At 38.2% G+C, this 20,083-nt stretch overlaps 2 protein-coding genes across 5 annotated transcripts in view; one reads left to right on the top strand and one right to left on the bottom strand.

Moving 5' to 3' along the window:
• Positions 1–18,677, bottom strand: part of LOC106870898 (cilia and flagella-associated protein 47) — a 192,929-nt gene extending 174,252 nt beyond the window's left edge. For 2 of the 4 annotated variants that reach the window (XM_089350841.1, XM_089350840.1), the window contains exons 1-7: positions 18,422–18,677; positions 15,350–15,507; positions 14,490–14,697; positions 11,235–11,281; positions 9,627–9,855; positions 4,222–4,382; positions 117–232 (exon numbers count right to left, since the gene is read on the bottom strand). In XM_089350841.1, the coding sequence (XP_089206967.1) occupies positions 117–232; positions 4,222–4,382; positions 9,627–9,855; positions 11,235–11,281; positions 14,490–14,697; positions 15,350–15,507; positions 18,422–18,565 (1,063 nt within the window). In that variant the 5' untranslated portion in view covers positions 18,566–18,677. The remainder of the gene's footprint in view (positions 1–116; positions 233–4,221; positions 4,383–9,626; positions 9,856–11,234; positions 11,282–14,489; positions 14,698–15,349; positions 15,508–18,421) is intronic. The other 2 variants (XM_089350838.1, XM_089350839.1) reach the window with 1 other exon arrangement.
• Positions 18,678–19,658: 981 nt separating this feature from the next.
• LOC106870899 (dnaJ homolog subfamily B member 13) overlaps positions 19,659–20,083 on the top strand; it is a 43,222-nt gene continuing 42,797 nt past the window's right edge. The window contains exon 1 of the mRNA XM_014917134.3: positions 19,659–19,842. Within this exon, the coding sequence (XP_014772620.1) occupies positions 19,775–19,842 (68 nt within the window). The 5' untranslated portion in view covers positions 19,659–19,774. The remainder of the gene's footprint in view (positions 19,843–20,083) is intronic.

Raw genomic sequence — 20,083 nt, 5'->3', positions numbered from 1 at the left:
TTACATCGCACTGAATGAAGAAATGAGATATTGTATACCAGTGAGACATTTTTGTCTTACTTCTGTGAGTAATGAGTAACAAAGAAGAAGAGAGAGAGAGTGAGAGAAAAATTTACGTTGATTTTCTGGTGGAAATGGAATTCCAACAATATTGAAGTTTACAAAGAGCACAAAGTCTCTTCTTGGAGGTGGTTCCTGCAAACATTTCCAGCCCAATGGCGATAATTCCCACCTGAAATAAACAAAATTTACAATTATAAAGTTACAAGGTAATATCTCAATGCTACTTTGACAAAGCAAGTTGTAAACACACACACACACACACACACACACACACACATATATATATATATATATATATATATATATATATGTATGTATGTATGCATATATATATACACACACACACATACATGCATATATATACATATATATGTATATATAATATATATATATGTATATATATATATATATATATATATATATCAAAAATCAAAATAAGCAACAAGGATATTCATTGGATAATACCTTGGTGTTAGGAAGGGCATCCAGCTGTAGAAACTCTGCCAAATTAGATTGGAGCCTGGTGTTGCCATCCGGTTTCACCAGTCCTCAGTCAAATCGTCCAACCCATGCTAGCATGGAAAGCGGACATTAAACGATGATGATGATGATGATGATAACGGACAACAATGAAAACATACGGACAGATGAGCAATGCAAGGACGGACAGGAAAACCAGGACAGAACATTCGTGGCTATCTATTCATTAGTCAAGCTTCCAATTATCACTACAGTTTTGGCCTGTAACACTGTTCAAAATTAGTAGGCCCCAAAAATCTAAGCTAAGCACATTAAATCTTTGGAAGAAAGTGGCAAATATGTGCGACAACATGGACAAAAAAAACGAGAAAATGGAGAAGATGTTACACGATTACAAATACAAACAAGAATAAAAACAGGTGTCTTTCGACTAAAAAGACAAGTTAAGTTAAGCTGGCATGTGAAGGGGAAGCCTTATGGCAACAAACATAGAGACAGGAAAATGAGGTGTTGTGTGAGCGGTAGTCAAGCCAAGAAAGAAAGATCATGCTTGGTCGAGCACTGGTCACATGGGAGGAACAGAGAGAGGTAGGTAGCAGAGGGATAGATAAATTAGGGAAGGAATATATCTCTATATCTATGTGTGTACATATATATATATATATATATATATATATATATATATATATATATATACAGCAAAAATTTAGATTCAGATGAATATGGTACTTAAGTTGAGGCACCAGAATTTAGTACGGCATTATCCATACAATTTCAAAGTAAGGTGATTAGTTTTGGCAGGAAAAAATAAATTCTGATACTTTTTGAATGCACCTCATACTTGTTAGGTCTTACCACCACTGGGAATCTCCCCTGATGATATATCCACAGCATAGCTTAGACTTTATCTCAAACATAGGTCTACTTTCTCCAGGCCAGAACAGACTTCAATACTTTCATCCATGCAGACCTTATTTAAAGCCCGGCCTTCACATAGGTAAGACTTTTATAAGAAGACTAGCATGAAAATCTTTTTTCTCTAATTAACCCATGTGATGATACAGCATAGCCACCCCAGCATCTGAAACTCGGAGTTTTATCATGGCTACTGAATAAGTGTCACATATTTTAACAGATACACACACACACATATCTATCTATCTATCTATCTATCTATCTATCTATCTATCTATATCTTAATATATAAAGCTGAAGTTGTGTGTCTGTGTGAAGCCTTTTTGAAAGTTTATAGAAATCCACATTTTCCACTTTTTCGTAAAAATTTTTACATCAATGGAATTTTCTCGATCTGAACTTTCCAGTGCAGTAATTAGATTTTTTAAATTCCGTTTACTTTGTGTGATTTAAGGGAGAATTGGCTGTTGTTTCTAGCAACTTTTATATTTTTTCCCTTCTACCTGGAACAGCGTTCTTACACACGTGCTCAACTGAGAGAGAAAGTGATACATACAACGTCATAGATTAAACTTTCTTCTCAGTATTCTTTAGCTATTTTTCATAACATTGATACGTAAAAACACACACAACCACACATACGTAATATGTGACAACAACACACACATTGCTCCTGTTCTCTATCTCTCCCTCTTCATCTCTCGCTCTCTCGAACGCATACACGTGCAAGTAAACACAATCATTCACGTTCGTCAATGTGGCATAACTACAGAGTTGTACCCACCGACTTTGGAAGGTCACAACTTTCAGAAAAATGAATATTTTTTAATGAAATTTTCTATGCATATATTACTTATTATGTAGATTCCGAATATACAAAAATGTTCGGTGAAAGGAACATGTACATACATGTACATACGTTCACATGTACATACATATGTACACACACACACACACACAAACACGTCTACACACTTACCCTATTACTCATGTACATCCATAAGTACATACGTGCATGCGCACATACATACATATATACATACATGCGTATAGGCATGCACACATGCATACGCATGTACACAGATGCATACGCGCACACATGTACATGCACATATATACATATGTACATACATACATACATACACATGTACATATATATCATGAACTAACTATTACTTTCTCAGATGCAGCACAGAATTTTGTCAGTGAACAGGTCGCGGTCTCAAAGCGACGAAAATATTTTGACAAATTAAATTTAAATGTTGAAGTGAATCTAACGGATTTTGTGTTATTTTAAATGGCTTATAAACACCTTCCACGCTGCAATTGTTTTCGTTCCAGCACACGATCTCAGATCAGGTCACTTGCTATGCAAGTACATCTCCGTAATATATATATATATATATATATATATATATATATATACATATATATATATTCTAATTCTGGCATATAAACAGATGTCTTAAATTCAATATTATACATTTCTTTGTTTCTTTCTTTTCTTTACTTTAAATTGCTATATTTTTTTAGTCATTGAGTTTCACTTGTCTGACACTGTTTATGATTTGTTTATTTTGTCTTTGCCTCATAATCTTGCATTATATATATATGTGACTTATCTCTATCTCTCTTTATCTACTGATATGCTTACCTATCTTTCTCTCTCTCTCTCTTCCATTTTATGTCTCTCTCTCTCTCTCTCTTCCATTTTATGTCTCTCTCTCTCTCTCTCTCTCTCTCTCTCTATATATATATATATATATATATATATATATATATATATATATATATATCTATATCTATATACCAATCTACCTGTCTGTCTGTCTGTCTGTCTATCTATCTATCTATCTATCTATCTACTTATCTATCTATTTGTCTGCCTGTCTCTGTCTCACTCTCTCTCTGTGTCTCTCTCTAAATGTGTGTGTGTGTGTATACCTGAGTCTTTGACTGTTTATATTCACACATTATTTGAAATTAAGACTGCAACTACTGCTTAGGAAAACAAACTGTTTCACTTATCAGAATCTACCCAGAACCAAAAAAAGAGCCAGGCAGTTATAATTGTTTGGGTCATGGGAATCAATGACATTTTAACAGTCTAGTATGCCATCAGCTTAATGACTGGTGTTACCCTCGAATCATACTCTATCATCTTCACACTAGGAAAGGATATATTAGATAATGCAGCCCTATATAAACCTAAAAAGACAGGATGGTCATGTCGGGAATGTCTTTGATCATAGATCTGCTTGGCTAACATTGGCCTGGTGTTAACAATAATGGCTGTAACAACAAGCTAACAAAAAGAACTCTAGATGGACACGAGATGATGATGATGTATAAATATGTGTCTGCCTATCTTTCTCTCTCAGAGTGGTTGGTGTTAGGAAGGGCATCCAGCTGTAGAAACTCTGCCAAATCAGATTGGAGCCTAGTGTCACCTCCTGGTCCACCAGTCCTCAGTCAAATCGTCCAATCCGTGCTAGCATGGAAAGCGGACGTTAAACGACGACGATGATGATGATGATACATACATACATACATACACACACACACACACACACACACACATATATATGCTTATATATGTGTGTGTGTGTTTGCAGATGTATATATGTACATCAAGGAAAAAATATCCAGCAAGGCAGGGATTCCCCTAGTAGTTATTGTTACAAACTTTTCAGAAACAAAACAATGAATTCAACATAACCAATGTTAAGCAACGAATAACTTTCTCTTTTTTTTTTGTCTTACCTAGGTTTGAATAAGAAAGCAACAAGTATTTTCTCATAGGGTGTCAATGTACCTTCACATGGAAGGATATCAAGCAGGCCTGAATGCACATTGCTCTTCCCTTCAGCCATTCCAGCTTTCTTCATCAACACTAAACTTGCAGGCTCAGTGACGTTACATTCCTACAGAAGAAGAAATCATTCCAGTTTTAATTATAGTAATTACTCAAAAGAATGCCCAAGATTGACAATATAATGACTGTTGCATCAGTAATAAATAATAATTCTTTCTACCATAGGTACAAGGCCTGAAATTTGTGGAGACGGGATTAGTCAATTACGTTGACCCCAGTGTTTCACTGGTACTTAATTTATCAACCCCAAAAGGATGGAAGGCAAAGTCGATCACGGTGGAACTCAGAACATAGCGGCAGACAAAATATCACTAAGAATTTTGTCCGGCATGCTAATGATTCTGCCAGTTCACCGCCAAGGCCAGTAATTTTGAGGGGAGGGAAAAGTCAATATCTTGAACTCTAGTTCTTGGCTGGTACTTTATTTCATTAACCCCAGAACACTGAAAGGTAAATTGACCTAATCAGAATTGAAACTCAAAATGTAAAGCACTGAAACAAATAAAGCAAGGGACAAGTTGTCCAACTTTCTAACAATTCTGCCAATATGCCACCCTATAAAGATGATGATAGTGCCCTGATGCAGTACCAGGAAGTGGCTCACATGGCTTCTGATTAATGCCCTGATGCAGTACCAGGTAGTGACTCTCATGGTTTCTAATCTCAACTGATTGGAATTGTTATCATGGACACGTTTCGTCTTGATATAAAAAGATGGGCTACAGCAAATACTCTACTCAAAACCACAAATTTGTCAGTCACTTGACTTTAACCAGTTGAGCATGTCCCTTAGTGGTTAACAATATGTGCATCTCTGAGCACAAGCAGGAGAAGTGGGGGAGCATCATAGCCATGTGTTGAAAGGAATTCTTTGGGGTTTGAATAATTCACCTCTGGAAACATGGGTGTTTTGCTCATCTTTTGAGTGGATGGGCTACTCAACTTCAAGAAAATTCTAATAGGGTCCCATTTGGAAGGTCATGCACTGTTTATCTTGATATAAGGTCACCATGTTGTGCACATATGGTTGTGATACATGTGCCTGGTCTATCCTTATCAGACGGGCAGTCATGATGGGTATATTGGGCTTTGTATATTTGTACCCCAGTGTTAATTTGATGGTATGTATTGCTCTCTCACTCAATAATAATAATAATAATAATAATAATGATAATAATAATAATAGTAATAATAATAATAATCCTTTCTACTATAGGTACAAGGACTGAAATTTAGGGGAGGGGACTAGTCGATTACATCAACCCTAGTATATCACTGGTACTTAATTTATTGACTCAAAAGGATGAAAGGCAAAGTCAAACGTTGGCGGAATTTGAATACAGAATCTTAAGACAGCCGAGATACTGCTAAGCATTTTTCCTGACGCGCTAATGATTCAGCCAGCTCGTCACCTTAATGATAATGTTTATTACTATTATCAATATCTATAAAACAAACGATGTTTGCGTGTGTGTGTACGTGAATGTGGTTTATGCACGTCCACAAATTAGCACGCATGTCGCTCCAATTTTAGGAGGTGATGTGTCATGACTTTATGTGCATTTTAGCGAAATTTTTCTCTCAGAGGCACCCGCGTATAGCTGTAAAAATCGATAAACTTTTACCAATTTTGAAGTTTGTTGACATGGCGAAGTCAAATCTGTGCGTACGCGCGTGAAGGCGAGAGAGAGAAAGAGAGAGAGAGAGAGAGAGAGAGAGAGAGAGAGAGAGAGAGAGAGAGAGAGAGAGAGAGAGAGAGAGAGATTGTATGTTTGTGAGAGGGAGGGTGAAGGAGAGTTACATTTTGTTTGCCAGCGTGACAAAAAAAAAAGTAGGAGAGGGCGGCTATTTCTTAACAGTTGTGGGGTAAGAAAAAATACCTTCTCTCTCTGTCTCTCATCCTCCCTTACACACACATGCCAGTTATCTCTCTCTCTTTCTTTCTTTCTTTCTTTCTTTCTCTCTCTCCTTCTCTCACACACACAGCAATATTACACACAAAACACATGTTGCCAAAAAGAAATAGACGCTATCTTTTTATAGTGAGTATGCCAGACAGAAAGTGTGGTGTATATGTGAAGTTCTTTTGTTAGTGTGAGAGAACAGCATGTGTGTGTGTGTAATGCTGCTGTGTGTGTGTGCGAGAGGGAGAGAGAGAGAGAAAGAAAGAAAGAGAGATTAATGTGTGTAAGGGAGGGAGAGCGCTCTCTGTCAGCGTTCATCAAAAATTTAAATGTCAATTTTTTTTTTCTTCTTAAACATGAGATATAGGTTCAATGTTTTTGAAAGACAATATATTTTATAATGAGATTATATACACTTTCTCACACAACAATTAAAATATATTTACTTTAAATCATTTATTTATTTTATATCGTTCATCTTTCTCCCCCCCCCCTCTCATTCACACACATGCTACTTTGGGAGTGAAAGAGTTTTGTTTATATTTCACGCCGGTACGAGCCCTTAATATCGGCCTTTTCCGTAACAAGTGTCTTCGGCGATTTTTCGACATTCATTTCTTTAACAACAATGAAAGAACGAGGTATGTAACAATTTGTCAGTGTTCCATTTATTTTTTTCTTAGTGAAAATCGTGCGAGTGTTATCTAAAAATTTACCTGTACTTGGTAAATTTGAGATTTAAAAATGTTTTCCTTATTTTTCATCTCTGTATGTTGGTTCATTCAATTAGAAAATAAAACCTAATGACGATGTAATTAGCAACTAGCACATTTGGTTTCTTAGTTTTTGTTTGCTTTTTTGTTTAAATTCTTTACTTGACTGTTATATTTCTTACGAAGAGTGAAAAAATGTTTTCCATATTCATGATCTCCGTATTTTCCCCGTACATTGAAAAGTAGGTGGTGAAAAGATCAATGTGTGAGTGGGGAGTGGATTTCCGAGGCTGAAAATGTAAAATGCTTTTTATTCTTCTTAAACATAAGATATAGTTTCAAAAACAGGGTTTTGTAGCATATTTCTTACGTAGAGAGTCTGCATTCTTAATTTTTTAAATTTTATTATATATTTCAATTTCATTCTATTCTGGCTCAGTGAAAGAACTATCCTGGCCCCCAAAAATGTAGCTGTCAGTGCTATCAATGACCAGCTCATAAGCCGAATTCCGAGTGAGGAGTGCATCTACAAATCGATTGACCGGACCTGTGACCCCCAAGACATTGTCAATTACCCTATCGAGTTTCTCAACTCATTGGAGCCAGCAGGGCTTCCACCTCACATTCTTAGGTTAAAGGTTGGATGCCCAATTATACTAATCAGAAACTTGCTTCCGCCTAAACAGTGCAACGGGACCCGCTTAGTAGTTAAGTCCCTGATACCCCACTTGATTGAGGCCACCATTGTTACAGAGTGCGGGAGAGGTGAAAATGTTTTCATTTCAAGGATGCACCTTTATCCCTCGGGGTCAGACATACCATTTCACTTCCGCAGATCGCAGTTCCCGGTGAGACCATACTTTGCCATGTCCATCAACAAATCCCAAGGCCAAACACTATCGGTGGAAGGGATCCATTTGGGGGAGCCATGCTTTTCACATGGGCAACTTTATGTGGCCTGCTCCCGTGTGGGTAGTAGAAACGCTCTTTTTGTGTATGCTCCTCAGGGCAGAACACGCAATGTTGTCTATAGCGAAGTTTTATAGACAAGTTGTCATTGCAGCCGATGTGGTTATAAACAGTGATCCGGAAGCATTGGCTGGACATATTCGCAAATCATGGCAACATGACTTATGGACTCTTCCACTTTTTTATTGGACAATGCTGACTTCTCCAACAACAATGCTCACTCGGCTGATATCAGTGATTGGCTAAGTTGCTCATAAACGTAACCTAGAGGGACAGGCCCCTTATTTTTTGGTTAAAGCTGTGGTAAGTTTTCCTAAGCTGCTCCAATCCAGATCCCCAATGCAGACATTCAGATCAACCTTCTCTTATGCAGATCTCTAATGCAACTTAAAAAAAGCAGTCAATGAGTGGAAATAACCAATAAACTGATTCCTTATGGGATTTCACAATCAAATTGCCAGCAAACCATTTTCAACCAACCAATTTCAACGGATTCAGCGCAAATCTGATGTCAATGTTACTTATTTTGGTTTGAAATAAAGCACTTGATCACTTCATAATCCTAGCTTAATCCCGGGCAACGCCAGGATATACTGCTAGTTATTATTATTATAATTATTATTATTATTATTACTGTTAACTTACGGGGATGTAAACATTATTATTAAGGTAGTAGTACAGCAAAAGACATTGATAAAATAAGTACGAGGCTTGAAAAACAAAGTACTGAGGTCAATTCATTTGACTAAAGTTCTTCAAGGCATTGCTCCAGCATGGCCGCAGTCAAACAACTGAAATAGGTAAAGCATACAAGGTAAAAGATATATGCATGCATGTATGATGGTCAGCTGAAAAGTTCATAGGCTGACCAAGCTGCTTTGATGGAATATAACCAAATAAGGCTTATTTTTCAACATATAGTCCTCATTGCAGGCCACACACTTCATCCATTGGTGTTGCAGTGCTTGGATCAAAGTGGTGAAGAAGCTTTCAGCCTATTGGTCAAAACAAATGACCAAGAGCAGATATGGCATCATCATTACGGTGGTATTAGTTCTCAGCAAATATTTTTCCATGCTGGGGAACAAATGATAGTCAAATTGTGAGAGTGATCAACCAGTTCAAAGTCACTGTCACATACAACAGACATTGAAGCCAATGACTTGTGTGCTGGAGCATTGTCCTTATGAAATAACATCCCTTCTTCCGTTTTCCTGGCTATTTGGTCTTGATATTGTTATCATTACCTCCATCTTAGCGAAGGTGGAGGTATTGTTTTCAGTCATGTTTGTTTGTTTGTCCGTGGACAAGATATCTCAGGAAGCACTGGATGGATTCGGATGACACTTTCAGGGATGTTTGATCTCATGACTTGCATGAACTGATTAGATTTTGGGATCAATCTGGTACCGAACAAGGAATTTGAATTATTTATCAATTTTTTTTTACTTAATTTTGGAGAGCAGTTGGGTTCATTTTTAGTATTCTCATTTATGAGAGCAGTCAAGTTTATTTCAGATATTCTCATTTTAAAAATCATCTCTGGCTAATTGTTGAGAGGACATTGGTATTGCCTTAGCAGAGGTTTGTGCTCTCTGAGTGCTCTTGTTATGATTATTATTATTATTATTATTATAAGAAGGAGGAGTTAGAGAAGAACAAATGGGTAGTAGTGGAAAAATTCAAAGAAATATCATTAGAACTCACAACTTCTTCCCCATCTGCCTTTTCATCAACAACAGCAACAAACTTTGCAGGAATTGGACTATTGTTGTACAAAGTGGCAAACTGGATTAAATCACAGCCATAATAGCAGTAACCAAACTGAATCTTTTCAGTAATTTTCTCTGTTTCTGGGTCCAAGAGTTCCAATTCTTGGTATATCACACGACCTGATATGATTACATGACGTGTTTCACTGTTTTCAAGTTTCACTCTAATAACAAAAATAAAAAAAGAAAAGAAAAAGGGAAAGTGATTATATAAGGGCAAAGGTACAAGTGTGCGTTTAAGAATTTTCTTTTTTTAACTAGATGGTTCTAGTTTCAATACCTCTGGTTGGTACCTGAGATAAGTATCTTCTACCAAACCTTGAAGTCACAAGAGTTTAATGAGAGTGAAATTTGAAAGATGGAATCTGTGTGGGACCCATCATATCTTGTATCAACTGGACTTATAAACTTATCTATCTGTCTGTCTATTAATCTATCTTTGTTTCTTTCTATTTAGTTGTGTGTTTGCATGTATAATATATGTGTTTATGTATGCATGTGAGTATGTATCATCAAAGAATGGCAGAATAAATGCATCACACAATGGTATCATGTGGTATTTCATTCCATTTATCATGTCCCTTTATGGCTGACTTTGCCATTTTTACCTTATGATGTTACTAAAATGAGAACCAGAAGCAGAAATGTCACTTGGCTTGACCTCTAGGGCCTCCTTTGATCCTGATTGACCATATTTCAGCACATGGAAAGTTCTTCTTTTGGATAGAGACCAGAACAACTTTTACCCTGGAGGACTGGATGCTGCCCATGTAAACATTCTCGATCCATGACACCAAAGTTGTCAAAGGGAAAGGCAAGGGAGCTGATATACCCTGTCACCAGTGCTGTTATGAACAAACTCAGAATGCAAATCTGAGCTGAAATAAATACTGCAAGACATCAGGTTTCATACTCAAACAGTTACATTGCTCTGCTGTCCTGGATTCATACTTCATTTCACCAATCTATGAAGAATGGAAGGCAACATTGCCTCTGGCAGGGTTTGTATTCATAATGAAGAGAATCAGAAAAAATATCACAAGGTGTTTTGTTTGATGCTTTAATGATTCTGCCAAACCACTGCTTTTAGTGGTTCATATAGTAAATGCAGTCCTATAAAAGGTTGTCTTAGGGTACTCACAGTCCAATGAACAGAGAAAAGTGAAAGAATGAAATCATATCAATTAATGGAATTTGGTAGTTATATGTTGCAAGTGAAGTGACTATGTAGAGATTCAGTGGCTTATTAAGCAACAAGTAAATAGAACAATTGGCAGCTAAGGATGAAGACTATAACAATAAAATATCCTTCTTTGAATGGTTTTTGCTCGGAACATTAACACACTTGACTACCCACAGCATTTAAAACTCAATGAATTTAAAAACCTTACTGAAATTATTTATGCCTAAAAAGACAATCAAGCACATTCCCCAGGCTCTGTTTTTATTTGTTTTATTTGTTGATACTGATGATGATTCAGACTTACAACAAATTTAAAGCCGAAGGCTTTAAAATAACTAAATGCAAAATCAAAATACTTGCCTTGCTACTTCTTGAAATTGTTCTGGCTCAGTTGCACAATACTGAATCTGTCATGAGAATGTATAAATACAAAGTATGTTAAAAAAGTATGCTTGGTAATGTGAGATAGCATAGTATTATGTGTATGCAGGCACATATAAAGGTTTGCCTTCCTACAAACACAAGCAAATTGCGTGCATGCGCATGTGTGTGTGTATTTTATCATCCTCATCATCATCAAACATCCATTTTTCATGTTGGTATGGGTAGAATAGCTTGACAGGAGCCGGTAAGGCTGGGGTTGCATCAAGCTTTATTGTCTGTTCTGGCATGGTCTCTACAGCTGGATGCCCTTCCTAATGCCAGCCACTTTATAGAATGTAACTGGGCACTTTTTATGTGGCACTAGCAGTGGTACCAATTTTGCTGTGACAGACAGGTCCTCTTGAGTACACCATGGCACCAGATATCTCAGTCTTATGTATGTATGTATGTATGTATGTATGTATGTATGTGTACATATATATATATATATATATGTATATATATATATATATACATATATATATATATATATATATATATATATATATATATATATGCTCCGTTGGATGTGTAATGTCAATGTGAATACCCGTCAGAGTGTAAGTATCTTGAGAGAAAAGCTGAACATTAGAAGCATCAGTTGTGGCGTGCAAGAGAGACGATTGCGCTGGTATGGACATGTGGTGAGAATGGAGGAGGATAGCTGCGTGAAAAAGTGCCACACCCTAACAGTTGAGGGAACCCGTGGAAGAGGTAGGCCCAGGAAGACCTGGGCTGAGGTGGTGAGGCAAGACCTTCGTACATTGGGCCTCACCGAGGCGATGACTACGGACCGAGACCTTTGGAAATGGGCTGTGCGTGAGAAGACCCGGCAAGCCAAGTAAGATCGTTGCCAGTGCCCCTGGACTGGTTCTTGCGCGGGTGGCACATGAGATGCACCATTTTGAGCGTGGCCGTTGCCAGTACCGCCTGACTGGCTCCTGTAGGATTTTCGAGCGAGATCGTTGCCAGTGCCCCTGGACTGGCTTGTGCGGGTGGCACATAAAAGACACCATTTCGAGCGTGGCCGTTTTCGTGCGGGTGACACGTAAAAGCACCCACTACACTCTCTGAGTGGTTGGCGTTAGGAAGGGCATCCAGCTGTAGAAACTCTGCCAAATCAGACTGGAGCCTGGTGTTGCCATCCGGTTTCACCAGTCCTCAGTCAAATCGTCCAACCCATGCTAGCATGGAAAGCGGACGTTAAACGATGATGATGATGATGATGATATATATATACTAACACATAAGTATGTAGAAAAAGTTAAGGGAGCTATTAACTGCTTCTTGGAACAAGGAAATTCTCTTCTTGCATGAAGAGCAGATTGTATGCTGCTTGTGTACAAAGTTCAATGGTGTGTAGTAATGACATATGGATAATGATTGTAAATGTGCTTAAGTTGGGGGAGAAATGAAATGAGCATGCTCCACAAGCTGAGTCATATTAGTGTGTGTAAATGATACGAGTCAAATTAATTGAGAAATAAACATAATATAAGAGGACTCAGTTGTAGAGAATAAAAATAGAACAGCTTACATATGGATATATAATGCACATGGAGGATGGTAGATGGACGAAGAAGTGCCAGGAAATCCTAGAGGAAGAAATCCCTGGAAAGAGAGACCAAGGAAGATATGGGGTGAAAGGGGTGAATGCAGACCTCAAGATATGGAACCTCACCAAGGAGACAACAAAGAAACATGATAAATGGTGGAAGACTGTATCAGAAAGGACCCATCCAATCTATGGAAGCATAGAAAAACTGATATAAGAATGATGATGACAATGATAACACACACATAACTTCATTTCTCTCTTTCTCTCTAAGCTAGCAGGCATATGTCTCATGTGTCTACCACTGCTACTGTTTCTCTTTTACTATGATTGTTGAGTAGTGTGGAATTTCATTGAATCATTTGATAGCCAGTGTATAACTCTGTTTACCTTCTCCCTATCCTGCTCTCCCCCTCCCCCTCTAACTTAGGTCACTCTTTCATTGACATTCAGTACTTTCTTGCCACCATCATCTCAACTACTTATCATCTGTGCTCTCTCTCTCTCTCTCTCTTCAGCTAGCATTATCACATCCCTCCAGACTGCTACTCCAACTCCATTATTACCAGATCATGAACATCCATCACACTTTCTTTCTCAACACTAAACAATTTCTGTGACTATCACTCACTCTCCTTTAACTTGCAAACATATAGCTATCATTACAGCCTCCCTTATTGTTCCTATCAAACTGTCTCTCTTTATTTACCCTCTTCTTCCACATTATCATTGTTCCTCCTCTGTCAAACTATCTTTTCCTTCTCCCTCTTAATATACTTCATCTACAATTGCCCTCTCTTCTACCCTCACTACCATTTATATTTTCCGGACCAAATGTAGACAACATAGAATATTGAGGATTCTTTTCTGTCCTGGAGGGTGCAAAGCAACTTATTTAATTGGTGCAACAGTAAAATGCACCAGATACATAGAGCCCAATGCTTGGCAAATGAGGAGAAATCATTTGGTCGAAAGGATTCCTTAGTTCGTTTAGTCAAAGACATGAGCAACTCTCTAGTGTTTGACTGTTGTTGTTGTTGGCACTCTGTCGCTTACGACGCGGAGGGTTCCAGTTGATTCGATCAACGGAACAGCCTGCTCGTGAAATTAACGTGCAAGTGGCTGAGCACTCCACAGAAACGTGTACCCTTAACGTAGTTCTCGGGGAGATTCAGTGTGACACAGAGTGTGACAAGGCTGGCCCTTTGAATTACAGGCACAACAGAAACAGGAAGTAAGAGTGAGAGAAAGTTGTGGTGGAAGAGTACAGCAGGGTTCGCCACCATCCCCTGCCGGAGCTTCGTGGAGCTTTAGGTGTTTTCGCTCAATAAACACTCAAAACGCCCGGTCTGGGAATCGAAACCACGATCCTATGATCCTGCCCTAACCACTGGGCTATTGCGCCTCCAGTGTTGGACTAGTACTTACTTTTTGACACCAGAAAAGGAAACAAATAAAATAATATATATTTTAGCAATAGAGGCAGTACAAATACTGAAAGATAGTATTAGTATATATTAACAACAAAAGAAGCATTAATATAGAAAGGTAATATTGTCCCATAATGGGTTTTGGTGCAAAATGCGCAATATTACCTTTTGGTATAAATAAAATAATAATGATGAAAATAGACTTACAGTAATCAACCAGGCTGATAGTGCAGGCACAACCCCTTCTTTTGGGCTCATTAACAAAGGTGTGTTTCCAGAATACTTGACCTTGAACTCTCCTGGGATAAGGCCTTCATTTCTAATTTCGAAAGACCTTGTGTTCACCTCATTGTTGGCCACCATGCAGCCAAAGTCTACTTCTCCACTAACAGACAAGATACAGCATGGAGAAGACCTGTTGTTGACAGAGAAAAAAAAAATGACAAAAAACAAGGGAAATAGCAACCAAATTGTTTTAGGGATGATGGTTGATGCAGAAATAGGTTTTGAAGTGAGCACTGATGCTGATACGGATGATAATGGTGATAATGACAAAGTTGATGACACTGATGCTGATGCTGATGATGGTGAGGAGGTGAAGAGGTGGATAGTGATTCTTCTCCTGAAAATATGTGAGCATCAAGATGACGACAACAACCATCATCATCATCATCATCATCGTCGTTAAACGTCCACTTTCCATGCTAGCATGGGTTGGACGATTTGACTGAGTTAGTGGTGAAGCTTGAAAGCTGCTGTGATTAATGAAATGGTAGACTTAAGAATATATTCAACCACTACCATGGTTGAATGATATATGATGGGCTTCTTTCATATTTCGTCTACCAAATCCACTGACAAGGCTTTGGCTAGCTTGAGGCTGTAGTGAGAAGACACTTGCTCAAGGTTCCACACAGTTGGACTGAATGTGGAACCACATGGTTGAGGAGCAAGCTTCTTACCATAGAGCAATGCTAGCACCTATGTTGTAGAAGGTAAAAAAATGGTAAGTGAACAGAGAACAGTGGTTTTATGTCGGTCATATGTGAAGAGAAGAAAATGCTTACACAAAGAGTGGAACTTCGACTCTGTGTTCTCCACTGCAAATAGTCAATCTGTCCTGCAAAGAGTACCCATCAAATGTACCCCTGTATATAACTGGTATATTCACAGTCAAACCTGCAGCTAGGACTTTCTCCGAGATTTTGGATTTTATTTCAAATTCCTGTATGTTGAAAAACAAAAGTCAAACAGTCTAACAAAATGAAAGCAATAATTTTATTTCATCTTTTTTTAGGATTTTCACATTTATAAAGCATTTGAAATGAGCATCAATGATGTGGGTGAGGGAGGGTGAAGGGAGGATGCAACCTTAGATTTGCTATGGTTGGAGGAGGGAGGTGAAGGGAGGGGCGGTGAAGGGAGGAGGAGAGTGGTGAAGGGAAGAGGAGAGTGGTGAAGGGAAGAGGAGGGTGGTGAAGGGAGGAGGGGGAAAATGAGGAGGTGGAAGCCTAAACTATCAACTTTATCCAATACTTCTTCCTAAGAATGTCCTCCCTCTAGAGTTTCCTTCATCTTCTTAAGTCTTTTCCCTGCTCACCACTGTTGGGGAAGAGATAGTTGTCTGCAAGTGTGAGTCAGAGTGGCTGTTCCAGTGCATCTCCCTAGCCATCCTCCTGGGTAAAACCTTTTCCATTTTGTCTGCTGGGGCCATGAGGCAGTCTGACTTATAGAAAATTGCAAGTTCCACTCCTTAATGTAAAGTTACTTCATATATGTGTGTGTGTGTGTGTGTGTACTTCTGAAGTGGTCTTACACTTTACTTAACAAACAGTTTTAAATATTGGTGAAGACAGCCCGCAACAATAAGTGGGCAGTTGTTGAAGAACATCAGTTACATCAGCTGACCTAACAGGTATCAAAGGGCTTGTGAAGACCATCATGAGCACAACTACTCCCCACTTCCCCACTATCAGACCAATCCATTAAGATAACTATCTTTAGGAACTTATCTTTTACTTATTTCAGTCATTGGACAGCAGCCATACTGGAGCTCACTCAACCTTGAAGGGTTTAGTTGGAAAAAATCTTTTTGAAGTCTGATTCTTGTTCTATCAGTCTCTTGCTCAGAGTAATGTGTAAAGTTAATGTCTCGTGTTTCACATTCTGGTTGAGACTTTCATTTCACTTTAGCTAGGGGACTTAATTCATCATCGAATAAATAACAGGGCTGTGGAGTAGGAATCGGTAAAATGGACTACAATCACTTAATTACATAAAGGAGTTAGAGGTGCCAAGAGTAGACAAGTCGGAGTCATAGTTTTTTGTTTCGACTCCACAGCCCTGATAAATACATTACTCTGTTGTAAGCATTTGAGTCCGGTTTTCAGTCTGAGGATACCTTCTCTTCCACCCACGACCCTTGGAAACTCTAACAAATGGTTATATGTACTGGTCTTCTTCATGTGACTAAGCAATGAAAAAATTAAATGAAACAAAATAAAATAAAAGCTTTGTGCCGGTGGTACGTAAAAGCACCCACTACACTCTCGGAGTGGTTGGCATTAGGAAGGGCATCCAGCTGTAGAAACACTGTCAAATCAGATTGGAGCCTGGTGTAGCCATCTGGTTCACTAGTTCCCTGTCAAATCGTCCAACCCATGCTAGCATGGAAAGCGGACGTTAAACGACAACGATGATGATGATGATACTTCAAGTCTCTATCTTAAAGATGCATCATAAACCTTTCAATCCTCTGAAAGCTTAGATCTTAAGGAAGAAATAACCTTAAATTAAACTTGTTAGAGTCTGGAATCCAAGGAGGCTGATAAGTATCTACACCAGCAATAATTTATGGAAAAAAGAGTTCATAGAAAGTTGAATAGTTTATCTGCAGTGAGGAAAACATTATCAACAGCAGGTGCAGGTAAGGCTGCTTGGTAAGAAATTTGCTTCTCAACTGCATGGTTCCAGATTCAGTCTCCCTGCATAGCACCTTGGGCATGTCTCTTTTACTAAAGCTTCGGGCTGACCAAAGCGTTGTGAGTGGATCTGGTATACATGCATGTATGTGCTTGTATTAGTGAACAGAAAGAGAAAGAAACCCACCGTATATATGCGTGTGTGTATGTGTGCGCCTGTTTGTCAGTGTCTCCCCCACGACCCTCGTAACTTAGCAGTTCGTCAAAACAGACTGATAGAATAAATGACAGGCTTAAAATAAAAGCAGAAGTACTGGCTTCGATTCACCCGACTAAAATTTCGTCAAGGCGATGCCTTACCATGGCCACATGATGCACAGCATCTATGCACTACAATCACCGACAGATGTGCTACGCCATCCTTAAGTCGCTTTGCATAAGAACATAACTACAATGGACTTGGTTGTTGGCAGGTGACTAGTGACATGCCGCCACCACCCTGGTCCACTTGACAGGTTCTTCTCTCCTCTTGTTATCCGTGCGTCCATCCGCTCCTCTTCTCATCATCTATATTGTGCCTACCACTAAGCTCCTTTCCATTATGCCTTATGAGTTAACTCTCTTCCTATCCTATGCCCCCCCCCCCACTTACACCACATGCCCAGTCTTTTCTTCATAGAACGTCGAAATTTGAGATTTCCCTTCCCCTTCTCATTTTCTTCCTTGCTGCATTTGTTGACTTTCATTTCTTCAAGGACCCCACATATATCGGTACTACTAAAACAGCACGGTCCCGAACGCGCAGTCGCGCGTCCGCGCTAGCTAGTCTTGAGTGGTCGATCCTAACCCTAACCCTAACCCTAACCCTAGCCCTGTCCCTAACCCTAACCCTATCCCTATCCCTATCCCTAACCCTAACCCTATCCCTAACCCGCGTGTGCAAATGAATACGTGTTTAGGGTTAGGGTTAGGATCGACCACTCACGACTAGCTAGCGCGGACGCGCGACTGCGCGTTCGGGACCGTGCTGCTTTAGTAGTACCAAATATATCGATTTCTCTAAACCCGGAGGACCTGCAGAAGCCATAGATATAACACCTTCATCAAAACCAATGAAAACAAAAATAAAGAAATAAATGAGTGAATAAACAAACAAATAAATAAATGAATGAATGAACAAATAAATAAATAAATAAATACCGTAAAGACTTTACTTACGTCTGATTTCGGTGGATGTAACTCGATTGTTCTTAAGTTATTGCTGACATTGGTAACTAGGACGTTTTCTTCGTGCCACCTATCGCTTATGAAACTAATATACGGTGGGTGAATTGATATGACTTTACCGTCGGTCTTGGCCATTTTGTACACAATCCGCGTTGACAAGTAAACAACATTGAATGTTTTCAAACTTCGCTGAGTGGTTTACGGTTGCGAGATATTCGTCTATTCATTCAATTAGTTTCGTATATGTATCTCGACCAAAAATTATTTTTCGTCTCAGTCTTCTGCTATATAACCCTACCATTCACACCCTGGACGTTTTATAGAAATATAAAATTTATGCCAGTACATAACAGGTACTATTTTTACGACCCGATGGAATAATTTAAAGGCAAAGTTGACCTCGACTTCTATCTATCTATCTATCTATCTGTGTGTCTGTGCGCGCACGTTATTCTTAAACACGAATGTTGTTGATAGTGACTTCGAAGTATCAGCCAGTTAAGCCGTCGTAGGGCAGCCAGTCCATTGACGGCCGACACTTCGAAGTTACTGACAACAAAATTCTTGTTAAAGAATGATAAAATTTTGCTCTACAAAAGTATAAAGAAACCTATCAGATTAATGTAAAATTGTTTTTTATTATAATTGAACATAAAAACAAACAATAACGCACACACATTGGAGAGATAGAAATGAATAAAAGAAAACGAATTATAAAGAATATAGGATTTCTTAGTGTATATTTTAAAACTGTGTCAGTCATATTTTATATCTAAAGGTTGGTGAGGTAGAATTAATAAAAAAATATATATAGAAAAAATAACTAAAATTGTTTTTATTACGGAAAAACAAGCCTATATGTAAAATCCGCGCGTATCATAGATTCCCTGATTGTAAATATAAAATAATCTTTCTATTTTTTTTAATGAATTTATTTATATAAGATAGCACTGAAATAAATTTGAAAAAAAAAAGGGGGCTAGTTTTTAGTATTTCTCACAGCAGACAAACTTTAACTTTTTTCAAACCGGTTGTAGAAAAAGCTGGAAAATTAATTGGTTCTAACACTAAAGTAAACGAAGAAATAATTCAGCTTCTATAAAACTATTAGGAGAAATTCTCGAAATCAGTTATGTACCCCCCCCCCCCCCACACACATGTATGTATCGATTATAATACGACTTACATAATGCGTAACTATCAGTTATGTGGCTAGCTCTAAAATTACTATGGCAACAGTCACTAGCAAGTTATTGTTTACGTACATATAAAATGTTATAGTAATATTTTTTCCTCTTCTCTCTTTTTCACTACACCTTAATCCAATTTACTCATCAAATTAACATGGGAGTCGATTACTATGACATACTAAATATTACCAGGAGTGCAACAGATGCTGAGATAAAGAAAAGGCAAGTTAGTTCAATTGTAATGTCGAATCGTATGCAGTTGCTGACATAGAGGCATAAATTACATTGTATTATTTAATATTCCTTTTGAATAAGATTAACGAGTGTTGTAGCAATGATAGAACGTTAGAAAAAAAATAAATTGCAAAGTGATGAAATTATTGTGATCTACGTCTGGGCTGATAACGGAAAGCATGTCCCATAGTGAAAGCTGTATATGTGATAGAAATATTGTGCGTTTGCG

Source organism: Octopus bimaculoides, chromosome 4, assembly GCF_046866305.1.
Source record: "Octopus bimaculoides isolate indiv1 chromosome 4, ASM4686630v1, whole genome shotgun sequence".
NCBI classification, from domain to species: domain Eukaryota; kingdom Metazoa; phylum Mollusca; class Cephalopoda; order Octopoda; family Octopodidae; genus Octopus; species Octopus bimaculoides.
Note: the sequence above shows the minus strand (reverse complement) of the source record. Positions and strands in the feature narration are given on the sequence as shown.